The 21528-nt window shown below is 41.9% G+C and overlaps 1 protein-coding gene across 7 annotated transcripts in view; it reads left to right on the forward strand.

Moving 5' to 3' along the window:
• The window catches only part of LOC149257055 (B3 domain-containing protein Os01g0723500-like), a 283787-nt gene that overhangs the window by 249305 nt on the left and 12954 nt on the right, over positions 1 to 21528 (forward strand). For 5 of the 7 annotated variants that reach the window (XM_089413558.1, XM_089413557.1, XM_089413559.1 and 2 more), the window contains one exon: positions 17841 to 18315. The exons of the other annotated variants lie outside the window; for them this stretch is intronic. In XM_089413558.1, the coding sequence (XP_089269684.1) occupies positions 17841 to 18182 (342 nt within the window). In that variant the 3' untranslated portion in view covers positions 18183 to 18315. Of the gene's footprint in view, positions 1 to 17840; positions 18316 to 21528 lie in introns of those variants that run through there. 7 annotated transcript variants of the gene reach the window in all.

A 21528-nucleotide genomic window follows, 5' to 3' on the forward strand; every position in this document is an offset into this window, starting at 1 on the left:
GGCTCAGAACTCCTTTCCGTTTCAAATCTTTGCTTCTGCGCCTCTCACTGCAACTCAGATCACTAGTTTGATTTTCTCAGCAAACCATGCCCCAGAAAAATCGAACTGATTTGATCAACTTGGTGTATCTCCAACTGACCCTCAAGCCTCCTCTCAACTTTCCCTGTTGATGAATCAACGGCCGAGATTAAGTCCCTAATCAACGGCTAAGATTAAAACAGACTTGATCCTCGTCTCTTAGAAGCTTCTCACCCATATTTTTATTAATACCCATTAATATTTTTATTTTCTTAAATTTAGACTTAGGAACCCCATTAAAAATTTTAATTATATTAATAGCTCACAATCCAAGTAGAATTTCTCCAAACGATTTCTGGGTCTTGGAGATCTTATGTATTCTAGCCCCTCCACAAAATTTCGAAGCTAGCGCACATCCGATGCTACCCAAAATCAACACTCCCTCTTAGCGTGGAATGTGCTCTAGCGATACTTCCCAACATAAGTATTACACTAATCCACAACATCGGTACTCTGTGTTGCTGATGCTTGGCCTGCTACGCTTCATGCAGTACACTGCTGCAACCTGTACTGCTGCTTATGACACTGCCATTGCCATTGTTGCACCTGAACTACAACTCCCTCTCAATATGTTGCATGATGTTGCCCATAGCATTACTACTGCGAACTGCTACACTGCAACTTAGCTGCTGAGAAGTAAGCAACTAAAAACGCTACCCAAAAGTTGACATGTTGGTCAGTGTGGATACCCCGTGATGCTGTGTTGATTTGGGGTAGCATCGGATGTGCTCTAGCCATGAAAATTGGTGGAGAGACTAAAGTGCATGAGATCTCCAAGACCGAGAAATGGTTTGGGCAGAATCTAACCGGTTTGGGAGATATTAAAATAATTAATATTTTTAATGGAGTTCCCAAGTCTAAACTTAGGAAAAATAAAATATTAATGGGTATTAATATAAAACTGGGTTAGAGTGGTCCAAAAGTCATGGATCAAGTCAAATCTAATCTTAGTCCTTGATTAGATATTTAATCTCGTCTGTTGATGAACCAACAAGAAAAGTATAAGAGGAGGCTTGAAGGTCAGTTGGAAAACGCACCAAGAGAGATCAAGAATTCGATTTTCTGGGGCAGGGTTTGCTGAGGAAATCGAGTGAGTGATCTGAGTTGTAGCTGAGGGGCAGTGAATACATAGCAGAGAGGCAGAGTTAGTACCGGGAGGATTAGCGCAGAAGCAGGGAGAGGTTGATGCAGAGCCATCTAGAGGCCACGCAGAGGTAGCCAGGAGTTGCGCAGAGCCAGAGAGGGCCAGCGTATAGACGTAGAGGCCAGAGAGGCTGACGCTGGGCTAGAGAGGCTGATGCTAGGCCAGAGAGGCTGACGCTGGGCCAAGAGGCAAAGCTGGGAGATTTTTCGTGAGACAGACTGGAGATGGAGAGCTGGATAGGGTGACGCAGTCCCTATCAGAGTTAAGCAGAGCAATAGAAGCTGCATTGTTGCTGTGGGATCGTTCATCTGGTGATTTAGCCGGAATATCTATCTCCGACTGAGAGGTACTACTGCCGAGGGCATTCTCTGTTGGGTGAGCCATTTTTGGCACCCAGGTTGTATTCTGAAACTGCATAATAATAAAACCCTCTAAATAGTTGCAACGGTTTTCCTGCATTGGGTTTTTCCAGGGACATTAGTCCAAAAACAACGGTGTCACTTGTGTGGTTGTTTACGTTCAGTTGATGATCTGTATGTGTTGATATTGTACTTATATTCATTTTCAGTATTTACATGGTAAATAACTTGTTAAGTAATTGAACAAGTAGGAAGAAATAAATCAGATAGTACAGGAATAATTTCTAATGGGTTGAACTTAGAAATTCCAACATGTTGAAGCTACCTCTAATGCTAGTCTGTGCTGACCCTCTGCTGCTATTGCACTGCTGCACTCTGCTCTGTGCCTCCCACATTGCTGCAACCTCCACTGCGCTGCTTCAGACTCTGACACTCTAGCTCTGCCACTGTTGCTCCATCATCCCTCGCACCAACTGACTCCCGTCAATTTGCTACTGTCATTAAGGGATGTTGTAGCTGTATGTGATCCAAGAGTTTGGGCACCTCAAGGATCTTGCCCATTTTGTGTAATCCTCCTGACTATAGCTCTATGTTGCCCCACCTCTTCTCCAAAGGTGCATGAGCACTCATGGCACAATCCTGGTCATCATCCTCCTAGTCAGCTTTCGTTGGAGCAGCCTTCGAGTCAGACTTCTCTTCCTTGCCCTTCTTCCGAGGGAAATGAGTGGGGAAATGTCCCAACTCTCCACACCTAAAGAATTTGACTTTGGTTATGTCTTTCTTTTTCCTCTTCTGTTGGCTTGGTTGTCCTGCTGATGCGAGAGTTGCATCCACCTCTTCCTCCTTCTTGACTCTAACTCCTTTGCCGCTACTTCCTGCCTTGGTTAACCGCCTGATCTCTTCTTGTCGAAGATTTGCCCACATCTCCTCCTAACTGGGGAGAGAAGCCCTACCCAAGATGCTCTGGACAAAGGTCTCCCAGTCTTCAGTGATTGCATTCAAGGCAGTCCTGACCATGAACTCAGGATCTGGTGTAGACCCCACGCAAGTCAGCGGGTCTCGAATCCCTTGCAACCTAAGAAGAAAGGGATTGATTTCTTCTCCCTTCTGCATCTGATACTGTCTCAACTGGTTCTCAAGCAACATCTTTTGTTAAACGAAAGTTCCCTCATACAAGGTGGTCAAGGCTTCCCACATTTCCCTTGCTGTTTCCTTTTCAGCAATATGTGGGATCACATGATCCTTGAACCCCTCCAAGATCATGCACTTCGCCTTCGCTTGAGCCTCCTCGTATTTCTTGAGAGGATCAGCATTGATCAATACAACCACCACTTTCAAGGCATGATCCTTGATGCAATTCTTGTCCAAGACTATCAGGATCCTAGCCTTTCAAATGAAAAAGCTGGATGCTCCATCCAATCTGTCCTGATCCCTCAGTCCATTCACTACTGCGTTGCTTCAGACTCTGACACTCTAGCTCTGCCACTGTTGCTCCATCATCCCTCGCACCAACTGACTCCCGTCAATTTGCTACTGTCATTAAGGGATGTTGTAGCTGTATGTGATCCAAGAGTTTGGGCACCTCAAGGATCTTGCCCATTTTGTGTAATCCTCCTGACTACAGCTCTATGTTGCCCCACCTCTTCTCCAGAGGTGCATGAGCACTCATGGCACAATCCTCGTCATCATCCTCCTAGTCAGCGTTCGTTGGAGCAGCCTTCGAGTCAGACTTCTCTTCCTTGCCCTTCTTCCGAGGGAAATGAGTGGGGAAATGTCCGAACTCCCCACACCTAAAGAATTTGACTTTGGTTATGTCTTTCTTTTTCCTCTTCTGTTGGCTTGGTTGTCCTACTGATGCGAGAGTTGCATCCACCTCTTCCTCCTTCTTGACTCTAACTCCTTTGCCGCTACTTCCTGCCTTGGTTAACCGCCTGATCTTTTCTTGTCGAAGATTTGCCCACATCTCCTCCTAACTGGGGAGAGAAGCCCTACCCAAGATGCTTTGGACAAAGGTCTCCCAATCTTCAGTGATTGCATTCAAGGCAGTCCTGACCATGAACTCAGGATCTGGTGTAGACCCCACGCAAGTTAGCTGGTCTCGAATCCCTTGCAACCTAAGAAGAAAGGGATTGATTTCTTCTCCCTTCTGCATCTGATACTGTCTCAACTGGTTCTCAAGCAACATCTTTTGTTAAACGAAAGTTCCCTCATACAAGGTGGTCAAGGCTTCCCACATTTCCCTTGCTGTTTCCTTTTCAGCAATATGTGGGATCACATGATCCTTGAACCCCTCCAAGATCATGCACTTCGCCTTCGCTTGAGCCTCCTCATATTTATTGAGAGGATCAGCATCGATCAATACAACCACCACTTTCAAGGCATGATCCTTGATGCAATTCTTGTCCAAGATTGCCAGGATCCTGGCCTTTCAAATGAAAAAGTTGGATGCTCCATCCAATCTGTCCTGATCCCTCAGTCCATTCACTGCCATCTCTGCTCAAACAAGTGTAGAATAGGTTCTCTTCGCTCTCTCTTACTGCTGCCCCAACAAGACTCGGATCTGAGTTTCTTTGGCGCTAGAAATCCTCTAAGGAACAAGTTCTATCCGACTCCCTTTGAGTCTTGATTTCCTTCACAAAAATCCTCCTGCCAATGATGTCGAATCACCCCTTCTTCAATCCTCCTCTGCTGCTGCTCAGCAACCCAGACTTAGATTTCTTTTGGCAAGAAATTCATCAAGGCAGTGACTCCCTCGACCTTAGTTTCATCTCCACACACACTGTTCTTCAACAACAGTAACAACACCCCACCAGCACCACAGATCGAATTTGCATTGCTCCTACAGCGCCGACAACTGAAGAATCTGAGCTCCTCCAACTTTGTGCAGTCAATGCGTGAGCTAGATCAGCTCCTCCTGGCCACTGCGTCACTCCTTCCTGGTCTAGAAAGAGGATGTGGCTCTGCGTGACCTTGATTTACCCCTTTACTTCCGTGTTGGCCCAGAATGTTGATTTTTTATAGCATCAGATGTGATCTAGCCTTGAAATTTGGAGGAGAGGCTAAGACACATGAGATCTCTAAGACCCATAAATCGTTTTGTTAAATTCCATCTGTATGAGGAGTTATTAAAATAATTATTGAAGATAAGGATGAGAAGCTTCTAAGAGACGAGGATCAAGTCTGTTTTAATCTTAGTGGTTGATTAGGGACTTAATCTCGGCCATTGATTCATCAACAGGAAATGTATAAGAGAAGACTTGAGGGTCATTTGGAGACACATCGGCAGATACTCAGTATCTCAAGGAAATTCGATTCTCAAGGAAGAGCAGATTGATTTCAGAGGGAGTTGCAAGGTGGAGGAAGAGGAGGGGTTCAACAAGAAGCAGTGATCGAGGAGGAGGTGACACAGGGGCAGTGGAAGACAACGCCGAAAGAGAGATGCAGTTTGGAGCAGAGAAGCAAAGCCTACGCAGGCTGACACAGAGGGATGCAGTGCCACTCAGAGCCACGTTGGGTCAATCAAAGTGACGCAGGAGTGACGCAAAAGTGGGCGCAGGGTCTCCAAAGTGTCAGATGGTCTTAGAGGGAAAGTCTCAGGTGTTTTCTTTTAGTTTCTCTGTAATATCATTCCTTGTAAAAGAAATTGTTGCTGAAGATTAATAAACCCCTCATTTGCTGCACCGATTTTCCCGCATTGGGTTTTTCATGTATTGAATTAATTGTGTTGATGTGATTGATTCTTGTACATGTATTTTTTTCTCTGGGTAATTGTGTAATAACTGCAGTAGAATTTATTTTAATATTTGCTGAATGAATTTCGTAAATAACTTATTGAGAATAATAAGTAGGTGAAATAAATTAGTTGCTGCAGAAGCATGATCAAGGGCATGATGTGGAAGCATCCACTCATGGGGACTCGCGCAGATTTCCAGAAGAATGCATAAGGGACGAATATTTGATGTTAGCTTCCAGATTTGAAGAAGAAGCCGCTTGCCTTGCAAGCTCTGCCTCTTCGGAGGTTTGGTATATAGACAATGGAGCTTCCTGGCATATGACAAGAATCCGAGAGTATTTTTCAGATTATCAGGAAGAAAGAATGAATTTTCAGATGACCATGGGGAATAAGGCAAAGTGTACTCCAGTAGGAAGAGATGCCATTGTTTTTTAAACCGAAGCAGGAGAGTGACTTTGGGCAACCAATGTGCTGCATGTCCTGAAATTGGGGATGAACTTACTTTAAGTATCTCAACTTCAGAACAAGGGCTATGACGTTTTCTTCATTAAGGAGAAAGTATATGTCAAACACCCAAGTTGGAAAAAGAAGGCTCGGATTGGAATCAAAAGTAACAGGTTGTACAGATTACAGCTAGAATCGCCAATTGCACTGATAGGCAGTAATGGAGACAAAGACTTGAATGAGTTATGGCACAGGAGCATGGGACACTTACACCATGGGGCTCTAAGAATTCTCAGGAAAACGGTATCAGGAGCTCCAGAACTAAGTATTGAACGGGATGATGTATGCAGAGGGTGCACTCTGGGCAAGTATGCCAAAGCTGCGTTTTCCAAAAGTAACAATAGGGCGAAGAGTGTGCTAGGATTGATACACTCAGACATCTGCGGACCGATGTCCACAAAAGCTCTTAGGGGTGCCGAATACTTCGTCACCTTCATCGATGACCATTCCAGGAAGACTTGGATCTACTTTCTGAAAACCAAGGATGAGGTTTTTGGTCGATTCAAAGAGTTCAAGGCTCTAGTGGAGAATCTGACAGGAAAGAAGATAAAAGTGTTGCGCTCGGACAATGGTGGAGAATATGTTGACAAGGACTTCACCGATTTTTGTGCTAAGGAATGCATCAGAAGAGAGTGGACAACTCCCTACAATCCGGAGTAGAATGGAGTAGCGGAAAGGAAAAACAGGACTATTGTAGAAGCAGCTAGGGCAATGTTGTATGATCAACACATGCCTAAATTCCTGTGGGCAGAAGCATGTAGCACGACAGTTTATGTCCAGAACATGACTCTTCACACGGCATTGTGCAAAATCACTCTGGAGAAGGTCTTCACTGTGAAGACACCTAAAGTCAGTGATTTAAGGATATCTGAGAGTTTGGCATATTGCCGTATACCTGAAGAGAAGAGAAAGAAATTAGATCAAACTGCTGAGAAAGGATATTTTCTGGCATATAGCGAGAATTCTAAGGCATATAGAGTCTATCTTCTAAGGAGTAGGAAGGTAGGGGTTCGACGGGATGTAAAGTTCATGGAGGATAGAGCTTTCAAAAAATCTCAAGAAATGCCTTCCAAGGAGTAGTCGAAAGACGAGCCGTTGGTCAGACCACTTCAACCAGCAGAAACTAGTACCGGAAATCCTCCTGAAGACAAGGATTCAGAACAGGAGGAATCTCAGGAAGAAGATGAGTTGACATATGTACCTACTACCAATGGAAGAACAAGCCGGGAACTCTGGCAGATTCTATGAGATGCACAAGACTTCATTGGTGCACCCAAGAATAGTAAAACAGAGCGAAGACAGCCAGATAGATATCAGGCCTTAGTAGCTCAGGTTGGGAAACCTTCTAGTTTTCAAGGGGCGCAGTTCAGAATCAAGTATGGGTGGATTCTATGGTGGAGCAATAAGGCTCTATAATGGTCAATGATGTCTGGGAAGTGCTACGTAGGCCTCAGGAAAGATCAGTGGTAGGTTCAAGATGGATCTACAAGGTCAAATATGCTGTAGACGACAGTGTGGAGAAATACAAAATCAGGTTCGTGGCTAAAGGGTATGCTCAGATGGAAGGAATAGACGACGAAGAAACCTTTGCCCCAGTAGCCAGGTATACTTCTATTAAGACCGTGATATCTCTTGTAGCGCAGATGGGGTGGGAGATTCATCAAATGGATGTCAAGACAACATTCTTGAACGGGGTAATAGAAGAAGAAGTATACATCAAACAACCGGAAGGTTTTGAAATACATGAGAGGAAATCTCATGTATGCAGATTAAAGAAAGCCTTGTATGGGCTAAAATAGATACCTAGGGCATAGTACAATTGAATTGATGGCTACTTGCAGAAGATGGGGTTTGTCAAGAGTGACAAAGACCCTAATCTCTACTATCTGGTCGTAGAGAATGAGCCTCTAATCCTGGTGTTATATGTGGATGATCTTTTCCTGACAGGATCATCCAGGCTCATCAAAGACTGCAAGAAGAACCTAGCCACAGAATTCGACATGAAGGATTTGGGACAGATGCATTATTTTCTGGGGTTGGAAGTTTCGCAGCAGAAGGGTGAGATCTTCCTGGGACAAGGGAGATATGCTACAGAAATCTTGAAGAGATTGAGGATGCGGGACTGTAGACCTATGGATACTCCAATGATCACCAACTGGAAGAACATTGACGCATTAGAAGATAAAGATGTTGATCCCACCTTGTACAGGCAACTTATAGGGTCCCTGATGTATCTGGTCAATACCAGGCCAGACATTTGTTACGCTATCAACACCCTCAGTGAGTTCATGGTAGAACCTAAGAGGGCGCATTGGGCAGCAACCAAACATGTTCTCAGGTATATACAAGGAACAGTTGAGCATGGACTATTGTACACCAGAGGCAATGACATCAGGTTGAGTGGATGCAATGCAGCAGGCCAAGCATCAACACAGGTACCGTTGCTCGATGATCAATGTGATGTTCAGTGATGGAACATTACTAGAGCACATTCCTCGCTAAGAGGGAGTGTTGATTTGTGGTAGCATCGAATATGCTCTAGCCATGAAAATTGGTGGAGAGGCTAAAGCACATGAGATCTCCAAGATACAAAAATGGTTTGGGGAAATTCCACTTGGTTAGAGAGATATTAAAATAATTAATATTTTTAATGGAGCTCCTAAGTCTAAACTTAGGAAAATTAAAATATTAATGGGTATTAATATAAAACTGGGTGAGAATGTTCTAACGGACATGGATCAAGCCAAACCTAATCTTAGCCGTTGATTAGGGACTTAATCTCGGCCGTTGAAGACTCAATAGGAAAAGTATAAGAAGAGGCTTGAGGGTCAGCTGGAGAAACACCAAGATAGATCAGTCAATTCGATTTTCTGGAGCGGGGTTTGCTGAGAGAAATCGAACAAGTGATCTCAGTTGTAGCGAGGGGCAGTGTCCATAGCAGAGAGGCAGAGATAGTACCAGAGGGCCAACGCAATGATTGAGGAGGCTACGCAGAGCCAACAGGAGGCACGCAGAGGCTAAGGGGCTTGTGTGGGTGACGCAGAAGACCAGAAAGTTGACCCAGGGAGGCAGAGCTATGCAGAGGCCAGCAGGGCTGACGTAGAGTGTTGGAGAAGCGCCGAAAGGTTTTTCGTGGGGCAGACTAGTGCTGAGAAACTGAATATCTGCTTCCAAGAAGAGGTAATACTGCTGTGCAGATATCTCTATTGGGTGAGCTAGTTTGGCACCGTAGTTGTACTCAAGAAAGCTGCTTAATAATAAAACCCTCAAAATTGTTGCATCGGTTTTCCCAAGTTGGGGTTTTCTGGGGACGATTGTCTAAAAATAACAATGTCTCTTGTGTGTTTGTCTATTATTTCAGTTGATGATCTGTATATGAGTTGAGACTCCATTTGTGTCTATTTTCAGTATTTATATGGTTAAATAACTTATTAAGGAATAAACAAGTAGGTGAAATAAACCAGATAGTGCGGTAGGAATTTCTGACGTGTCAGACTTAGAAATTCCAACATGGTATTAGAGCATTGCAGATCACATGAGGATTGAAGGCACCAACGTAATCAGAAGCATTTGTAGCAGTAATAGCTGTCACAAGAGACAAAGCTACTCCTAAGTAGAAGGCAGCGGAGAAGGAGTGACGCAGAGGGCCTGCGTCATCATTTCGAGCCGGAGAGAGGGCAAGCGTAGAGGCATAGAGAGGCAGAAGAGGCTCATGAAGAGCCACGTCATCCTAGTCAGCCAGGTAGGATTGACGTAGTTGGCCAGAGGAGAGATTTAGCCTTGTCGGGATTGCGCAGAGTTGAGAGGCTCAGTTTCTTTAGTTGCTGGGGCCTAGGGAGCTGTGTGCAGATTGTGGATTGGGAAGCTGGTGGGTTGTTGTTGCTGTCGAAGTAGACCAGTGTCTAACGGGACATAACCAAGGTAGAGGGAGTTATTGCCTTGATAGATTTCTAGCCAAGAAATCCAAATCCGAGTTGCAGTTGCAAAGAGGATTGGAGAGGAGCGAATCAACAATTGGCGGGCAGATTCCCAACAGGGAAATCGAGACTCAGAGGGAGTCTAGGAGAGATCTTTCAAGAGGGAATGTTGAAGTTTCTAAGTTTACTTAGTTAGAAACCCTCCATGCATTTTATCTGATTTATTCCTACCTACTTGTTATTTTCCTTAACAAGTTATTTACAATGTAAATAATGGAAATAAACACTAATGCATGCTCAACATATTATGGATCAGCAACTAAAAGAAACAAGAAAAAACACACCATATGACACCATTATTTTTGGACTAATGTCCCCGGAAAAGCCCAATGCTGGAAAACGATGCAACTATCTGAGGGTTTTCTTATTAAGCAATATCAGAGTACAATCTGGGTGCCAAAACTGGCCTGCCCAACAAAGAATTTCCTTAGCAGTAATACCTCTCTGTTTCAGACAAATCTACTGGCTGAAACCCCGGATAATCCTTACGGCAACTACTCAGCACCAATCTGCCCTTGAAACCCCAGCGTCTGTCCAATCTGGACCGCGTCAGCCTCTCCTAGTCTAGCATTGGCCCTGCGTCAGCCTATCTTGGCTTGCGTCAGCCCCAAGAGGCCTTGCGTCAGCTCTCGAGCCTCTACGTCAGCTATGCTGGCCCCTCTGGTGCTCTACGCAACACTTAGATGCTTCTGCGTGGCCCTGCGTGAGCATTGGCTGCTCCTGTGTCTCTCTCTCTGGCTGCTCTGTTGCTATCCCGACACTATCTCTGCCTCTCTGTCTCTCTGTACTCAATGCCCGTCAGCTGCTCTCCGATCATTGATTCTATCTCTCTTAGCAAACCTTGCTCTAGAGAATAGAATGACTGATCACTCTGGTGTGTTCTCCAAGTGACCCTCAAGCCTCCTCTTATACTTTTCTTGTTGACATATCAACGGCCGAGATTAAATCCCTAATCAACGGCTAAGATTAGATCTGGCTTGATTCTTGTCTTTTGGACCACTCTAACACAAATTCATATTAAACTTAGGGACTCCATTAAAAATATGAATTATTTTAATATCTCCTGATCTGTTTAGAATCTGCCAAACCCTTTCTGGGTATTGGAGATATCATGTGCTCCAACCTCTCCACCAAATTTCGTGGCTAGAACACATCCGATGCTACCCCAAATCAACAGGGATGTCAAGACTCAGAGGGAGTCTAGGAGAGAACTTTCCGAAGGGAAGTCGAGACTCAGAGGGAGTCTAGAAGAGGAGTGGATATGGCAATGAACGGACTGAGGAATCAGGACAGGTTGGACGGGGCCTCCAACTGTATCATCTGGAAGGCCAGGATCTTATCTGTTCTGGGTAGGCATCGCATCAAGGGCTTCGCCTTGAGAACTGTGGCTATACCAGTCAACCCAGCGGATAATAAAAGGTATGAGGATGCAATGGTGAAGGAAAAGTGCATAATCCTTGATGGGGTCAAGAAGCATGTAGTACCGCATATTGCTGAGAAGAACACGACAAAGGAGATGTGGGATACCTTGACGACATTGTATTAGGGCACTTCCGTGCAGAGGAAGATGTTGTTGGAGAATCAGTTGCGGTCGTATTAGATGCAGAAGGGGGAGCAGATAGATCTATGCCTCAGTAGGTTGCAAGAGATTCAAGACCAATTTACTTCCATAGGGGCCACACCGGATCAGGAGTTCATGGTGAGGACCGCCCTGAATGTAGTCTCCGAGGATTGGGAGACATTTGTCCAAAGCATTTTGGGCAGAGCTGATCTTCCAAGATGGGAAGAGATGTGGGCAGCTCTTCGCCAAGAAGAGATCAGACGGTTGACCAAGGCGGGAAGTAGCAGCAAAGGAAGTCGAATCAAGAAAGAGGAGGATGCGGCTCTGGCATCTGCAAGACAACAAGGGAATAGGAAGAAGAAGGACATCTCCAAGGTAAAGTGCTTCCATTGTGGGGAGTTGGGTCATTATGCAACCCAATGTCCTAGGAAGAAGAATAAGGGAGAGGCTTTTGACTCCAAGGCTGCTCCCGCTAAGGCAGAGAAAGAAGTCGAGATTGATGACGACTGTGCCATGAGTGCTCATGCACCTCTAGAGAAGAGGTGGGGTGACATCGAGCTGTAGTCAGGGGGACTACAGAAGATGAGGGGCCAGATCCTTGAGGTACCCAAACTCTTGGATCATATCTGGCTACGGCAGCCCCGAATGACAGTAGCAGGATGACGAATGTTGGTAGAAGGAAGATGTGGATGGAGCGACAAGGCAGTGCTAGAGTGCAGAGGTCTGTAGCAGTGCAAAGAGGCACAAAGGTGGTTGCAGCAGTGCGAGAGGCACAAAGATGTTTGCAACAACGCAGAGGGAGAACAAGATAGCAGCAAAGGTAGCTTCGACATCAGGAGGCTTTCGGACAGACAAGGATGTCATGACTTGGGTAGATCAGTTACTTACTTCTTGGTAACTGAGTTGTAGTGCAACGATTAGCAGTGGTAGTGCTATAGGCAACATGATGCAATGTGTCGAGAAAGAGTTGCAGTGCAGATGAAGTTTTGGGAGGAAGGACCAGCAACAGAACGGATGCAGAGGGAGCTGCAGTACAGATGTAGCAGTGGCAGTGGCAGAGCCATGGGCAGTACAGGAAGTAGCAGTGCAGTGGATGCAAGGCAGCGGGCCAAGCATCAACACAGGTACCAGTGCTAGATGATCAGTGTGATGTTTAGTGTTGGAACATTACTAGAGCACATTCCACCCTAAGAAGGAGTGTTGATTTGTGGTAGCATCGGATGTGCTCTAGCCATGAAAATTGGTCGAGAGGCTAAAGCACATGAGATCTCTAAGACCCAGAAATAGTTTGGGGAAATTCCACCTAGTTAGAGAGATATTAAAATAATTAATATTTTTAATGGAGTTCCTAAGTCTAAACTTAGGAAAATTAAAATATTAATGGGTATTAATATAAAACTGGGTGAGAATGTTCAAAATGACATGGATCTAGCCAAATCTAATCTTAGTTGTTGATTAGGGACTTAATCTCGGCCGTTGAAGACTCAACAAGAAAAGTATAAGAGGAGGCTTGAGAGTCAGTTGAAGAAACACCAAGATTGATCAGTCAGTTCGATTTTCTGGAGTGGGGATTGCTGAGAGAAATCGAACAAGTGATTTGAGTTGCAGCGAGGGGCAGTGAGTACATAGCAGAGAGGCAGAGATAGTGCCATGGAGCCAGCGTAGTGATTGAGGAGGCTATGAAGAGCCAGCAAGAGCCACACAGAGGCAACCAGAGACTGCGCAGAGGCTGAGAGGCCTGTGTGGGTGACGTAGAAGACCAGAAAGCTGATGCAGAGAGGGCTGACGTAAAGGGTTCCAGAGCTACACAGAGGCTAGCAGGGCTGACGCAGAGCCTTGGAGAAGTGCTGGAAGGTTTTTCATGGGGAAGACTAGTGCTGAGAAGCTGAATATCTGCTTCCAAGAAGAGGTATTACTGCTGTGTAGATATCTTTGTTGGGTGACCTAGTTTGGCACCCTAGTTGTACTCAAGAAAGCTGCCTAATAATAAAACTCTCAGAACTGCTGCACCGGTTTTCCCAAGTTGGGTTTTTCCGGAGACGATTGTCCAAAAATAACGATTTCCCTTGTGTGTTTGTCTATTATTTCAGTTGATAATCTGTATATGAGTTGAGACTACATTTGTGTTTATTTTTAGTATTTATGTGTTTAAATAGCTTGTTAAGGAATAAACAAGTAGGTGAAATAAACCAGATAGTGCAGTAGGAATTTCTGACGTGTCAGACTTAGAAAGTCCAACAAATATATGGAAGCTAGTACAGCTTTGTGCGAAGCCATATGGCTTAGGAAATTGCTTGTGAATCTATTCAGAAGAAGGATGGAAGCGACTAGGATCATGTGTGATAATCAGAGTTGCATCAAGCTCTTTGAAAATCCAGTATTTCATGATCGGTTGAAGCACATTGATATCAAGTGTCACTTTGTGAGACACTATGTCCAACGAGGGGCAATACAATTGAGGTACACTCTTACAAGAGAACAAGTGGCAGACATCCTCACCAAGGCTTTAGTGACAACAAAGTTTGTTCATTTCAGGGAGAAGATGGGGATGGTAAAGAATCCATTTTAATAATGGATAAGTATCAGAAGGTTCAATGAAACAATTTGCAGTGGCAGTGCTATGGGCAGCATGATGCAACAGGTTGAGAGGGCGCTGCAGTACAGGAGCAGCAGTGTCGGTGGCAGTGTCATGGGAAACAGTACAGGACGCAACAGTGCAGGGGATGTGAGGCAGCAAGCCAAGCATCAACACAGTTACCGATGCAGAAGATCAGTGTGATGTTTCTATAGTGAAACATTACTAGAGCATATTCCTCGCTAAGAGGGAGTGTTGATTTTTGGTGGCATCGGATGTGCTCTAGCTTTGAAATTTGGAGAGAGATTAAGGCACATGAGATCTCGAAAACCTAGAAATCGTTTTGGAAATCCCATCCGGATGAGGAGTTATTAAAATAATTAATGTTTTTAATGGGTTCTTAATTTTAAACTTAGGAAAATAAAAATATTAATGGATATTAATGAAGATAAGGATAAGAAGCTTCTAAGAGACGAAGATCAAGTCTGTTTTAATCTTAGCCGAGATTAAGTCCCTAATCAATGGCTAAGATTAAAACAGATTTGATCCTTCAGTTAATTTTTGCCAGTATTTTTCTTGGATATATTCGCCAATTTGGTGATATTTATTGTATTCAGAATTTTTCACTGCTGCATAATAATAAAAACCCTCAGTTGCTGCACTGGTTTCCCTACAATGGGTTTTTCCGTGGACTTTTGTCCAAAAATAACAGCGTTATAATTTTGTTTGTGCCAGTGGTTTTTTAGTTTCCAGTTTAGCTTCTGCAGTATTTTTATTTGTGTATATTGCAGTGTGATTAATTCGTTGTTGCTGTCACAATAAATTGTTAAATTAAGTAGCAGTTAGAAGATTTGATTCTAGTTGCTGCAATAGGATTTCAGTGGTGAAATTTTCACAGAGAAGAGAAGGCTAAGCAAGAGCAAGTACAACAGGTGTACAACAAAGTACAACAGGCAGAGAAGGGCATGCATTTCTAGGCTGGGCTGAGCACTGAATTGCAGCTGTTAGCATGATTTTCAAAGGGGACAACACATTAATTGGAGGCTGTCAGTGCAGCACCACAAAATTAGAGGGTTCTGGGCACGAATTTTGGAGTAATCAGAGCACAAATTTTGAGGTCAGACATGCATTTATTGCATCCCATCAGTACAACAGACTAACGTGAAAATCGAGGGACTGAGTGTGATTTTTGAGAGAGAAGTTTTTTTGGAAATTTTTGCAGCTGACACAAAGTTTCAAGGGGGCTGTCAGGCACTGATTCCTGAGCGAGTTTGGACACATAAATCGAGGTTTGTACTGCACAGTATTTGGAGCAGCAGCAGGCATAATTTTCAAGGAACCATCATCACATTCTCCAAGGAGATAAGTTCACTGTATTTGCTGCATTTATTGCTGTAATATTTTTTTTAAAAGAAAGGAGAATTTCTCACTCCCTCTCACTAGTTTTCCCTTTGGGGTTTTTTCTAGGGTCTTTGGACCAAAAATCAATGTGTTAAAATTTGTGTGGCTGTTAATATTTTTCTCAGCAAAAATTAAAAGTGTAGAGTAAATTCATGCATTTCCAGTTTTAAATATATTCATGTTTATAACAGCAACATATGACATGTTGGGTTGGGCATTAAACTGATGTGATTTCACCTAAAACTGGAGACCGGGTTGGGATTACAATTTTCTACAGGATGCATCTGGTCAAAAGTTAAAGCCACGGGATTTTATTTGACAGGTAATAGAAAACTTAGTTTGATGATAGGTTGAGAGAGATTTGTTTTCCAGTTCCACCTTTTGCGTGTGAATTTCACCTAATTTATTTGGCTGTCGTTTAACTCTTCTATATTTTTTGCTTTTCTGGGCATATTTTCCTGTCATATTTTGCTCAAAATCTGGTAGAGATCCTGTTAGAATCACAAGTTTGAGTTGTGTAGTCTACACAATTCAAGTGCCCCAGTTGTTTTTCCAGGGAGCTGAATCCATATATCCATTCAAAAATCAGAATCTTGCCCAAAATTGTATTGGCAGATTCCAGCGACAAAAGCCAAAATATAGAAGAGTTAGACAATGCCATTATTTGTAGTTTATGCCATATTTTTGTTTTCTTGTTTTCTTGTGAGCTTTTTTGGCATGATTATATGACAGTTATTTTCCATATCTTATTTGTAGATTGTTTAAAAAGAAATGAATGAACTGGAATTATTTTAACGTCCATAAGGCTAAAGATAGCCTATGGGACCACTGTTTTAAAAACCGTTTTCAAAAACCGGTTACCGGTCAAACCGGCCGGTTAGCAAGCTGGCCGGTCCGAACCGGCCAAAAAACCCAGTTTGGAAGGCCGTTTCTCCAATTTTTGGCCCTAACCGGTGAAAACCAGCCGGTTTAGGACGGAACCGGCCGGTTTGTATCAAACCGGCCGGTTCCGTCCTAAACCGGCCGGTTTTAGGCATGCCCACCATAACTTGAAAAAGCGGATTTCTGACTGGTTTTGCATCAGCTTAAACAGCTCATAGTACCTGTGATCTTCATCACTGTGCAAGGTATTTAAGTATATGAGATATGGACGGAGCCCTAGCTATATGCCTACAACTAGTATGTCTGAATTGAAGAAGTTTGAAGCCCTTGAAACCTTCAAACTATAGCAATTTTCATCAATGACACAAGGACCGGCAAGAGATCTGAAGAACATTTTTCCCTATATCGGCTGCTGGGAGCATCAAACTACTTGTGGAAGATTTAAAGTTAAATTACAATAACTTTGGTATATTGATGGATGTGCCTCTGTTGACTAAGTAATGCATGATTAAATGCTCAGAGATTACCTGTAGTAGTAGTATGTGGAAAAACCTGTTTATTAGAACGATACATCTACCCATAAGCACTATACATGTAATTCATAGTACTGAAGGTTGTACCAGAGTTGAAATATGCACTAATCTTTATGCTTTGATGAATGTATAACAGTAATGACATGCCTTTGAATGACACTGAGACCATAAGGAAAAGGACTTTATAACAGTGAAACAAATGTGGCTACCAGTGTTTTGTGTGTTGAAACTTGAAAGTCTGACTGAAGATGACTGTTTTAGAAATTGTGCTTCAGGCAGTAAATGGACTAATGCACAAACTTGTGCCATATTTGTGTATCTGTACTTGTGCCTCATTGCTTATGTATTTTGTCGATGATATGTATTGCACTCGGTGCCATTTTGATATATTCACCTTTACATGGTATATAAATGAGCAATCTTTGCATATTTTGTCTCTATTGGCTTGGAATCATGGTTTTAAATCTTAAAAATAGTTTTTTTCATTAAAAAAAATTATTTAATGTATTTTTCTAAAACCGGTTCGTTTAGACCAAACCAGTCCCGGTTAGACCGGTTCCGGTCGGTAAACCGGTTCATTAAGTGGACCGGTCCGATCACCGGTTCCGGTTTTAAAAACATTGTATGGGACAGATTGCTTTTCCATCTGGTTCTTGTATTCGGCTCTTTTCTTGTGAAGTCTCACAATAAATGCTCCCAATTTTTCGACAAAGCCCTCCCTGAATAGATTATCCCAAGAGCTAGCTGCCAGAATATCTGCATAACTTTCTTTGCTGTCTTTGAAGGCCTTGCATTCTAAAATGAAATGCTTTTCTGTTTCCATTTTTTCAGAAGAGCAAAAAATACATTCTTTTTCCTCCCATACTTCTTTTGGCTTTTCTAGCGTCCTGTTTCACAACGGAGTTGATGAGAATTAGTTCTTAATTGAGCAATACAAATTTTGGCTCTCCAAGAAATATTGGCAATCACCGTCATAGTATTAATACAGTGTTATCATTTGCAATGTAATTGTATGAATTTACCAAGGGTCTCAATTTATTGTTATAGGTTTAGCAAACTAATATAATCTCACTTTCTTGTTGCTATGTTACAGAGCTTGTCGACGAGCTTTGCAAAGCGCTGGCTACCTGATGAAAAAGTGCACTTGATTCTTGTAGGTCCTTCTGGAAAGAAATGGTCTGTTTGTTATCTTGGAAATCGTTCAAATCCTGGGTTAAGTGGAGGGTGGAAACGTTTTTCACTGGACAATAATCTAGAGGAGGGAGATGTTTGTATCTTTGAACTGGACAATATGGAAAATTACACTCTTAGAGTTCATATATTTAGGGTTGTAGAAAATTGCGTTCCTCTAAAAAGGGTAAAAGGGATAAAATCGAATGTTAAAACTAGGGAATCTAAGAATCAAAGTGTAACAGTCAAAAAGTCTATCAAGTAAACTTGAAGTGTTTAGGTATTCGAATGAGACTGAATCCTAAATTGTAGACATGTAACAGATGTTAACTTGATGGATTGATCTCCATTTAAAAGGAAGTTGATTGATTTTCAATATAGAAGAGAGTTTTGGGGCATTTTCACACATGATTTGGCACTGCATATAAGAATTTTTTTTGGCTAAGTTTATGAAGATCACAGGTTCGTCGAAATCGAATCTTGAGTTTGAAATTCGACGAATCTCAAGGAAAATATAAAATTCCTTCAAATTCCGCAATGAAATTCGCCGGTGAATATTAAAAGGTCTTTTACGAATTCGTTGGCTGACTTAAGGGAAACCCTTTTTAATTTTTGGTTATTGGAAAACTCGAACGAAATACCACCGGAAATTATTAGAGTTTCGTCGACTTGATTCGCTGAATGAAAAACGGACGAAAATATCAGAATTTTGTTGACTTGCAATTTCTCTTAAATAAGACCAAATCTGGCTTAGTTTTACTACAGTCCAGCGATTTGAATATGCCGCACAACTAGACTGTTAATGCGAAAGAAAGAAATTATTTTAACTTCCACAGGGTTAAATATAGCTTATAGGACAGATTGCTTCTTCATCTGCTTGATGTATTCGGTCTTTTTTTCTGTGAAGCTTCACAATAAATGCTCCCAGTTTCTCGACAAACCCCTCGCTAAGTAGATTATCCCAAGAGCTAGCTGCCAACATATCTGCATAACTTTCCCTGTTGTCTTTGAAGGCCTCACATTCTAAAATGAAATGTTTTTCTGTCTCCACTTTTCCGGAAAAACAAAAAATGCATACACTTTCTTCCCACACTTCATTTGGCCTTTTCTAGCGCCCTGTTTCACAATGGAGTTGATGAGAATTAGTCCTTAATTGAGCAATAAGAATTTTGGCTTTCCAAGAGATATTGGCCTCTATGTATGCTTTTGGTTGAAGATTATGAGTGGGATTAAACACTTCAATATAGTAATTTTTCTTTCTTCCTAGCTCCTTATCCCAAATACGTTTGTGGAACTTTTCCATAACAAAAGCTTTTATCTCTTTGCTGTTTATGGGACACGCGTTCAAGCAAATACCCCATTTACTAAACCATTTGTTATTTTTCTGCATCCAAGTTTTTTTGCTCTTGCACAATCTATCATTAAAGACAACTTTAGACCATCTACCCTCTTCCATTTGCTCAATTTTTTTAAATATCTTATGACTCGCACCATAGCAATTGCTTGAATAGGAGCATTCCATGTTTCACTTAACAAGATATTGTGGGGGAATTGTGATAATTTAATAAATGCAAGTGTTTTATAGGTAAGTAATTTATATTATATATATTTCAAATACATACTTTAATATTTTATATAATAATTTGATAAAATATTTTATATTTTATATAAAAATTTTATAAAAAGTTTTATATACCATATATAGAATGTGATAAGTATCTTGTATTCAGTATATGTTTTTTATTATTTATAAAATAGAAATATATAAAAATATGTTATAAAAGTGTATTGGGCGTAGAATACATAGTGATAGGGTGTTTTTGTGAAGGCACTTCGTTTTGAAAACGTCATTAGTTTGAAACCCAGTGAGAAAAGATCTAACCATGCTAAGGGTTGGTGTGGCCTGGGTTGGGTGCGATTCCCAAGTGATTTTGTATGGAAGCTACTCAAGTCGGTCATCTTGGAGCTCACATTGGCCTGGGTTGGGTGCGATTCCCAAGTGATTTTGTATGGAAGCTACTCAAGTCGGTCATCTTGGAGCTCACATTAACTAACTAACTAACTCTCTCTCTCTCTCTATATATATATATATAAACTTTAAAATTTGAATTTGAATCAATTTCTATTGAATTAGAACTTGAACATGAGCCATGTGACATTGGGTAAAACATATGGGCTATTGGAATAGATATTCAATTAGATGATGTTATTTGGTTAAAAGTTCAATTTGATAATGTTACATTCTTTTGTTGTGTTGACATTTTTCTAATTATTATATTCTATGTTTTTGATAAATATGGTTTAAATATAGATTTTTTAAGAATTTAATCAAAATATTTTTTTAATTGATTAAAATTTATGTAACTAGTATAAATCTATTGTAATTATAGATCTAGCAAGCAGAGGGATCAAATCTCATTTGAAAAGAAAAGCTTGGAAAACGATTTGCACATGTTCTCTTGACCTTTGCTAGAGTTATATATATATATTCTTATTTTTAACAATATATAATATATACATAGTTGACATTGAAATATTTTGTTTATGATTCACATTGATTTATTATTATTATTATTAATGTTTTTAAATGTCACATTAATTTTATATTTAGAATTAAATGAATTGTACATCTATCTCTTATTACTCGTTTTTGTTTGTCAGTAAACAAAATTTTATTATATGATCAGGAAAATACAAGATACAAAATGATTTTTGACAGCTCTCCCAGCTGCACTCTGGCCGGATTTGTTAGCTAGGAGACCCAAAATATAGTGCAAAAGATTTTTCCAATGAACTTTTATTTCCGAAGGGTTAGACAACCATACATGCCAAAAGAGAGACAAAATGAGTAAAAATCTTGTGGACGACATATCAAGGTGGTTGCTGAAGAGGATGCATGGGTGGAGCTACCGTTGGGCCATGTCGCTCATGCATATGAAAATCGATGTGTTCCATTTTGGCCTTAGGTTCATGCAAGCGATTATTAGTCCGTTGTTGGCTCCTGTGCACATTGACCAGTTGCCTCAGAATCTTCGTCTGGCTATAATGAATATCATTTATATAGGCCACTAACTCATTTCGGTCCTCATATCTATGCTCTTTGAGAATGTCCAGGTTGGCCTGGATTTCCCTCAATTGTTCAATGAGCGATTCCAAGGTGACAGGCAGGTCCACATGACCTGGAAAGCAGCCCAGGTCCTGGGCAACTTCGTCCTCTTTCTCCATGCTCGCGGAGTCTTCCTCGGTGGACAAACTTTCTCTGCCAGCTCGTGTTGTAACCTTCCTGTGCTGGCTGCCACCTCTGCAGGGTCATCCTCATTGTCGAGGCATACCTGCATACAAAACTATAACACAGACCTGGACCACAACTCAGTCACCAACACGCTCGAAGACACTCACCAAAAGGACCTAGAACAAATACTAATAGACCAACCTAGAAGAAAGTGAAACAAAGCCCAATGCTCAAGAAACCCCGCAAGGATCAGGGGTGGTAGAATTCTTGGCCAAACTCGAACAGTGCTTCCAAGCGGCACGAAGGCCTTTTGGAGTTAATAGAATTCCCCACCCCAACTAGTGCTCCCAAATAGACACCACTCTGTAAGAAGCCTCGC

This window comes from Pinus tabuliformis, chromosome 6 (genome assembly GCF_031772625.1).
Source record: "Pinus tabuliformis cultivar Carrire ecotype Pingquan chromosome 6, CPIR1, whole genome shotgun sequence".
Lineage (NCBI taxonomy): Eukaryota > Viridiplantae > Streptophyta > Pinopsida > Pinales > Pinaceae > Pinus > Pinus tabuliformis.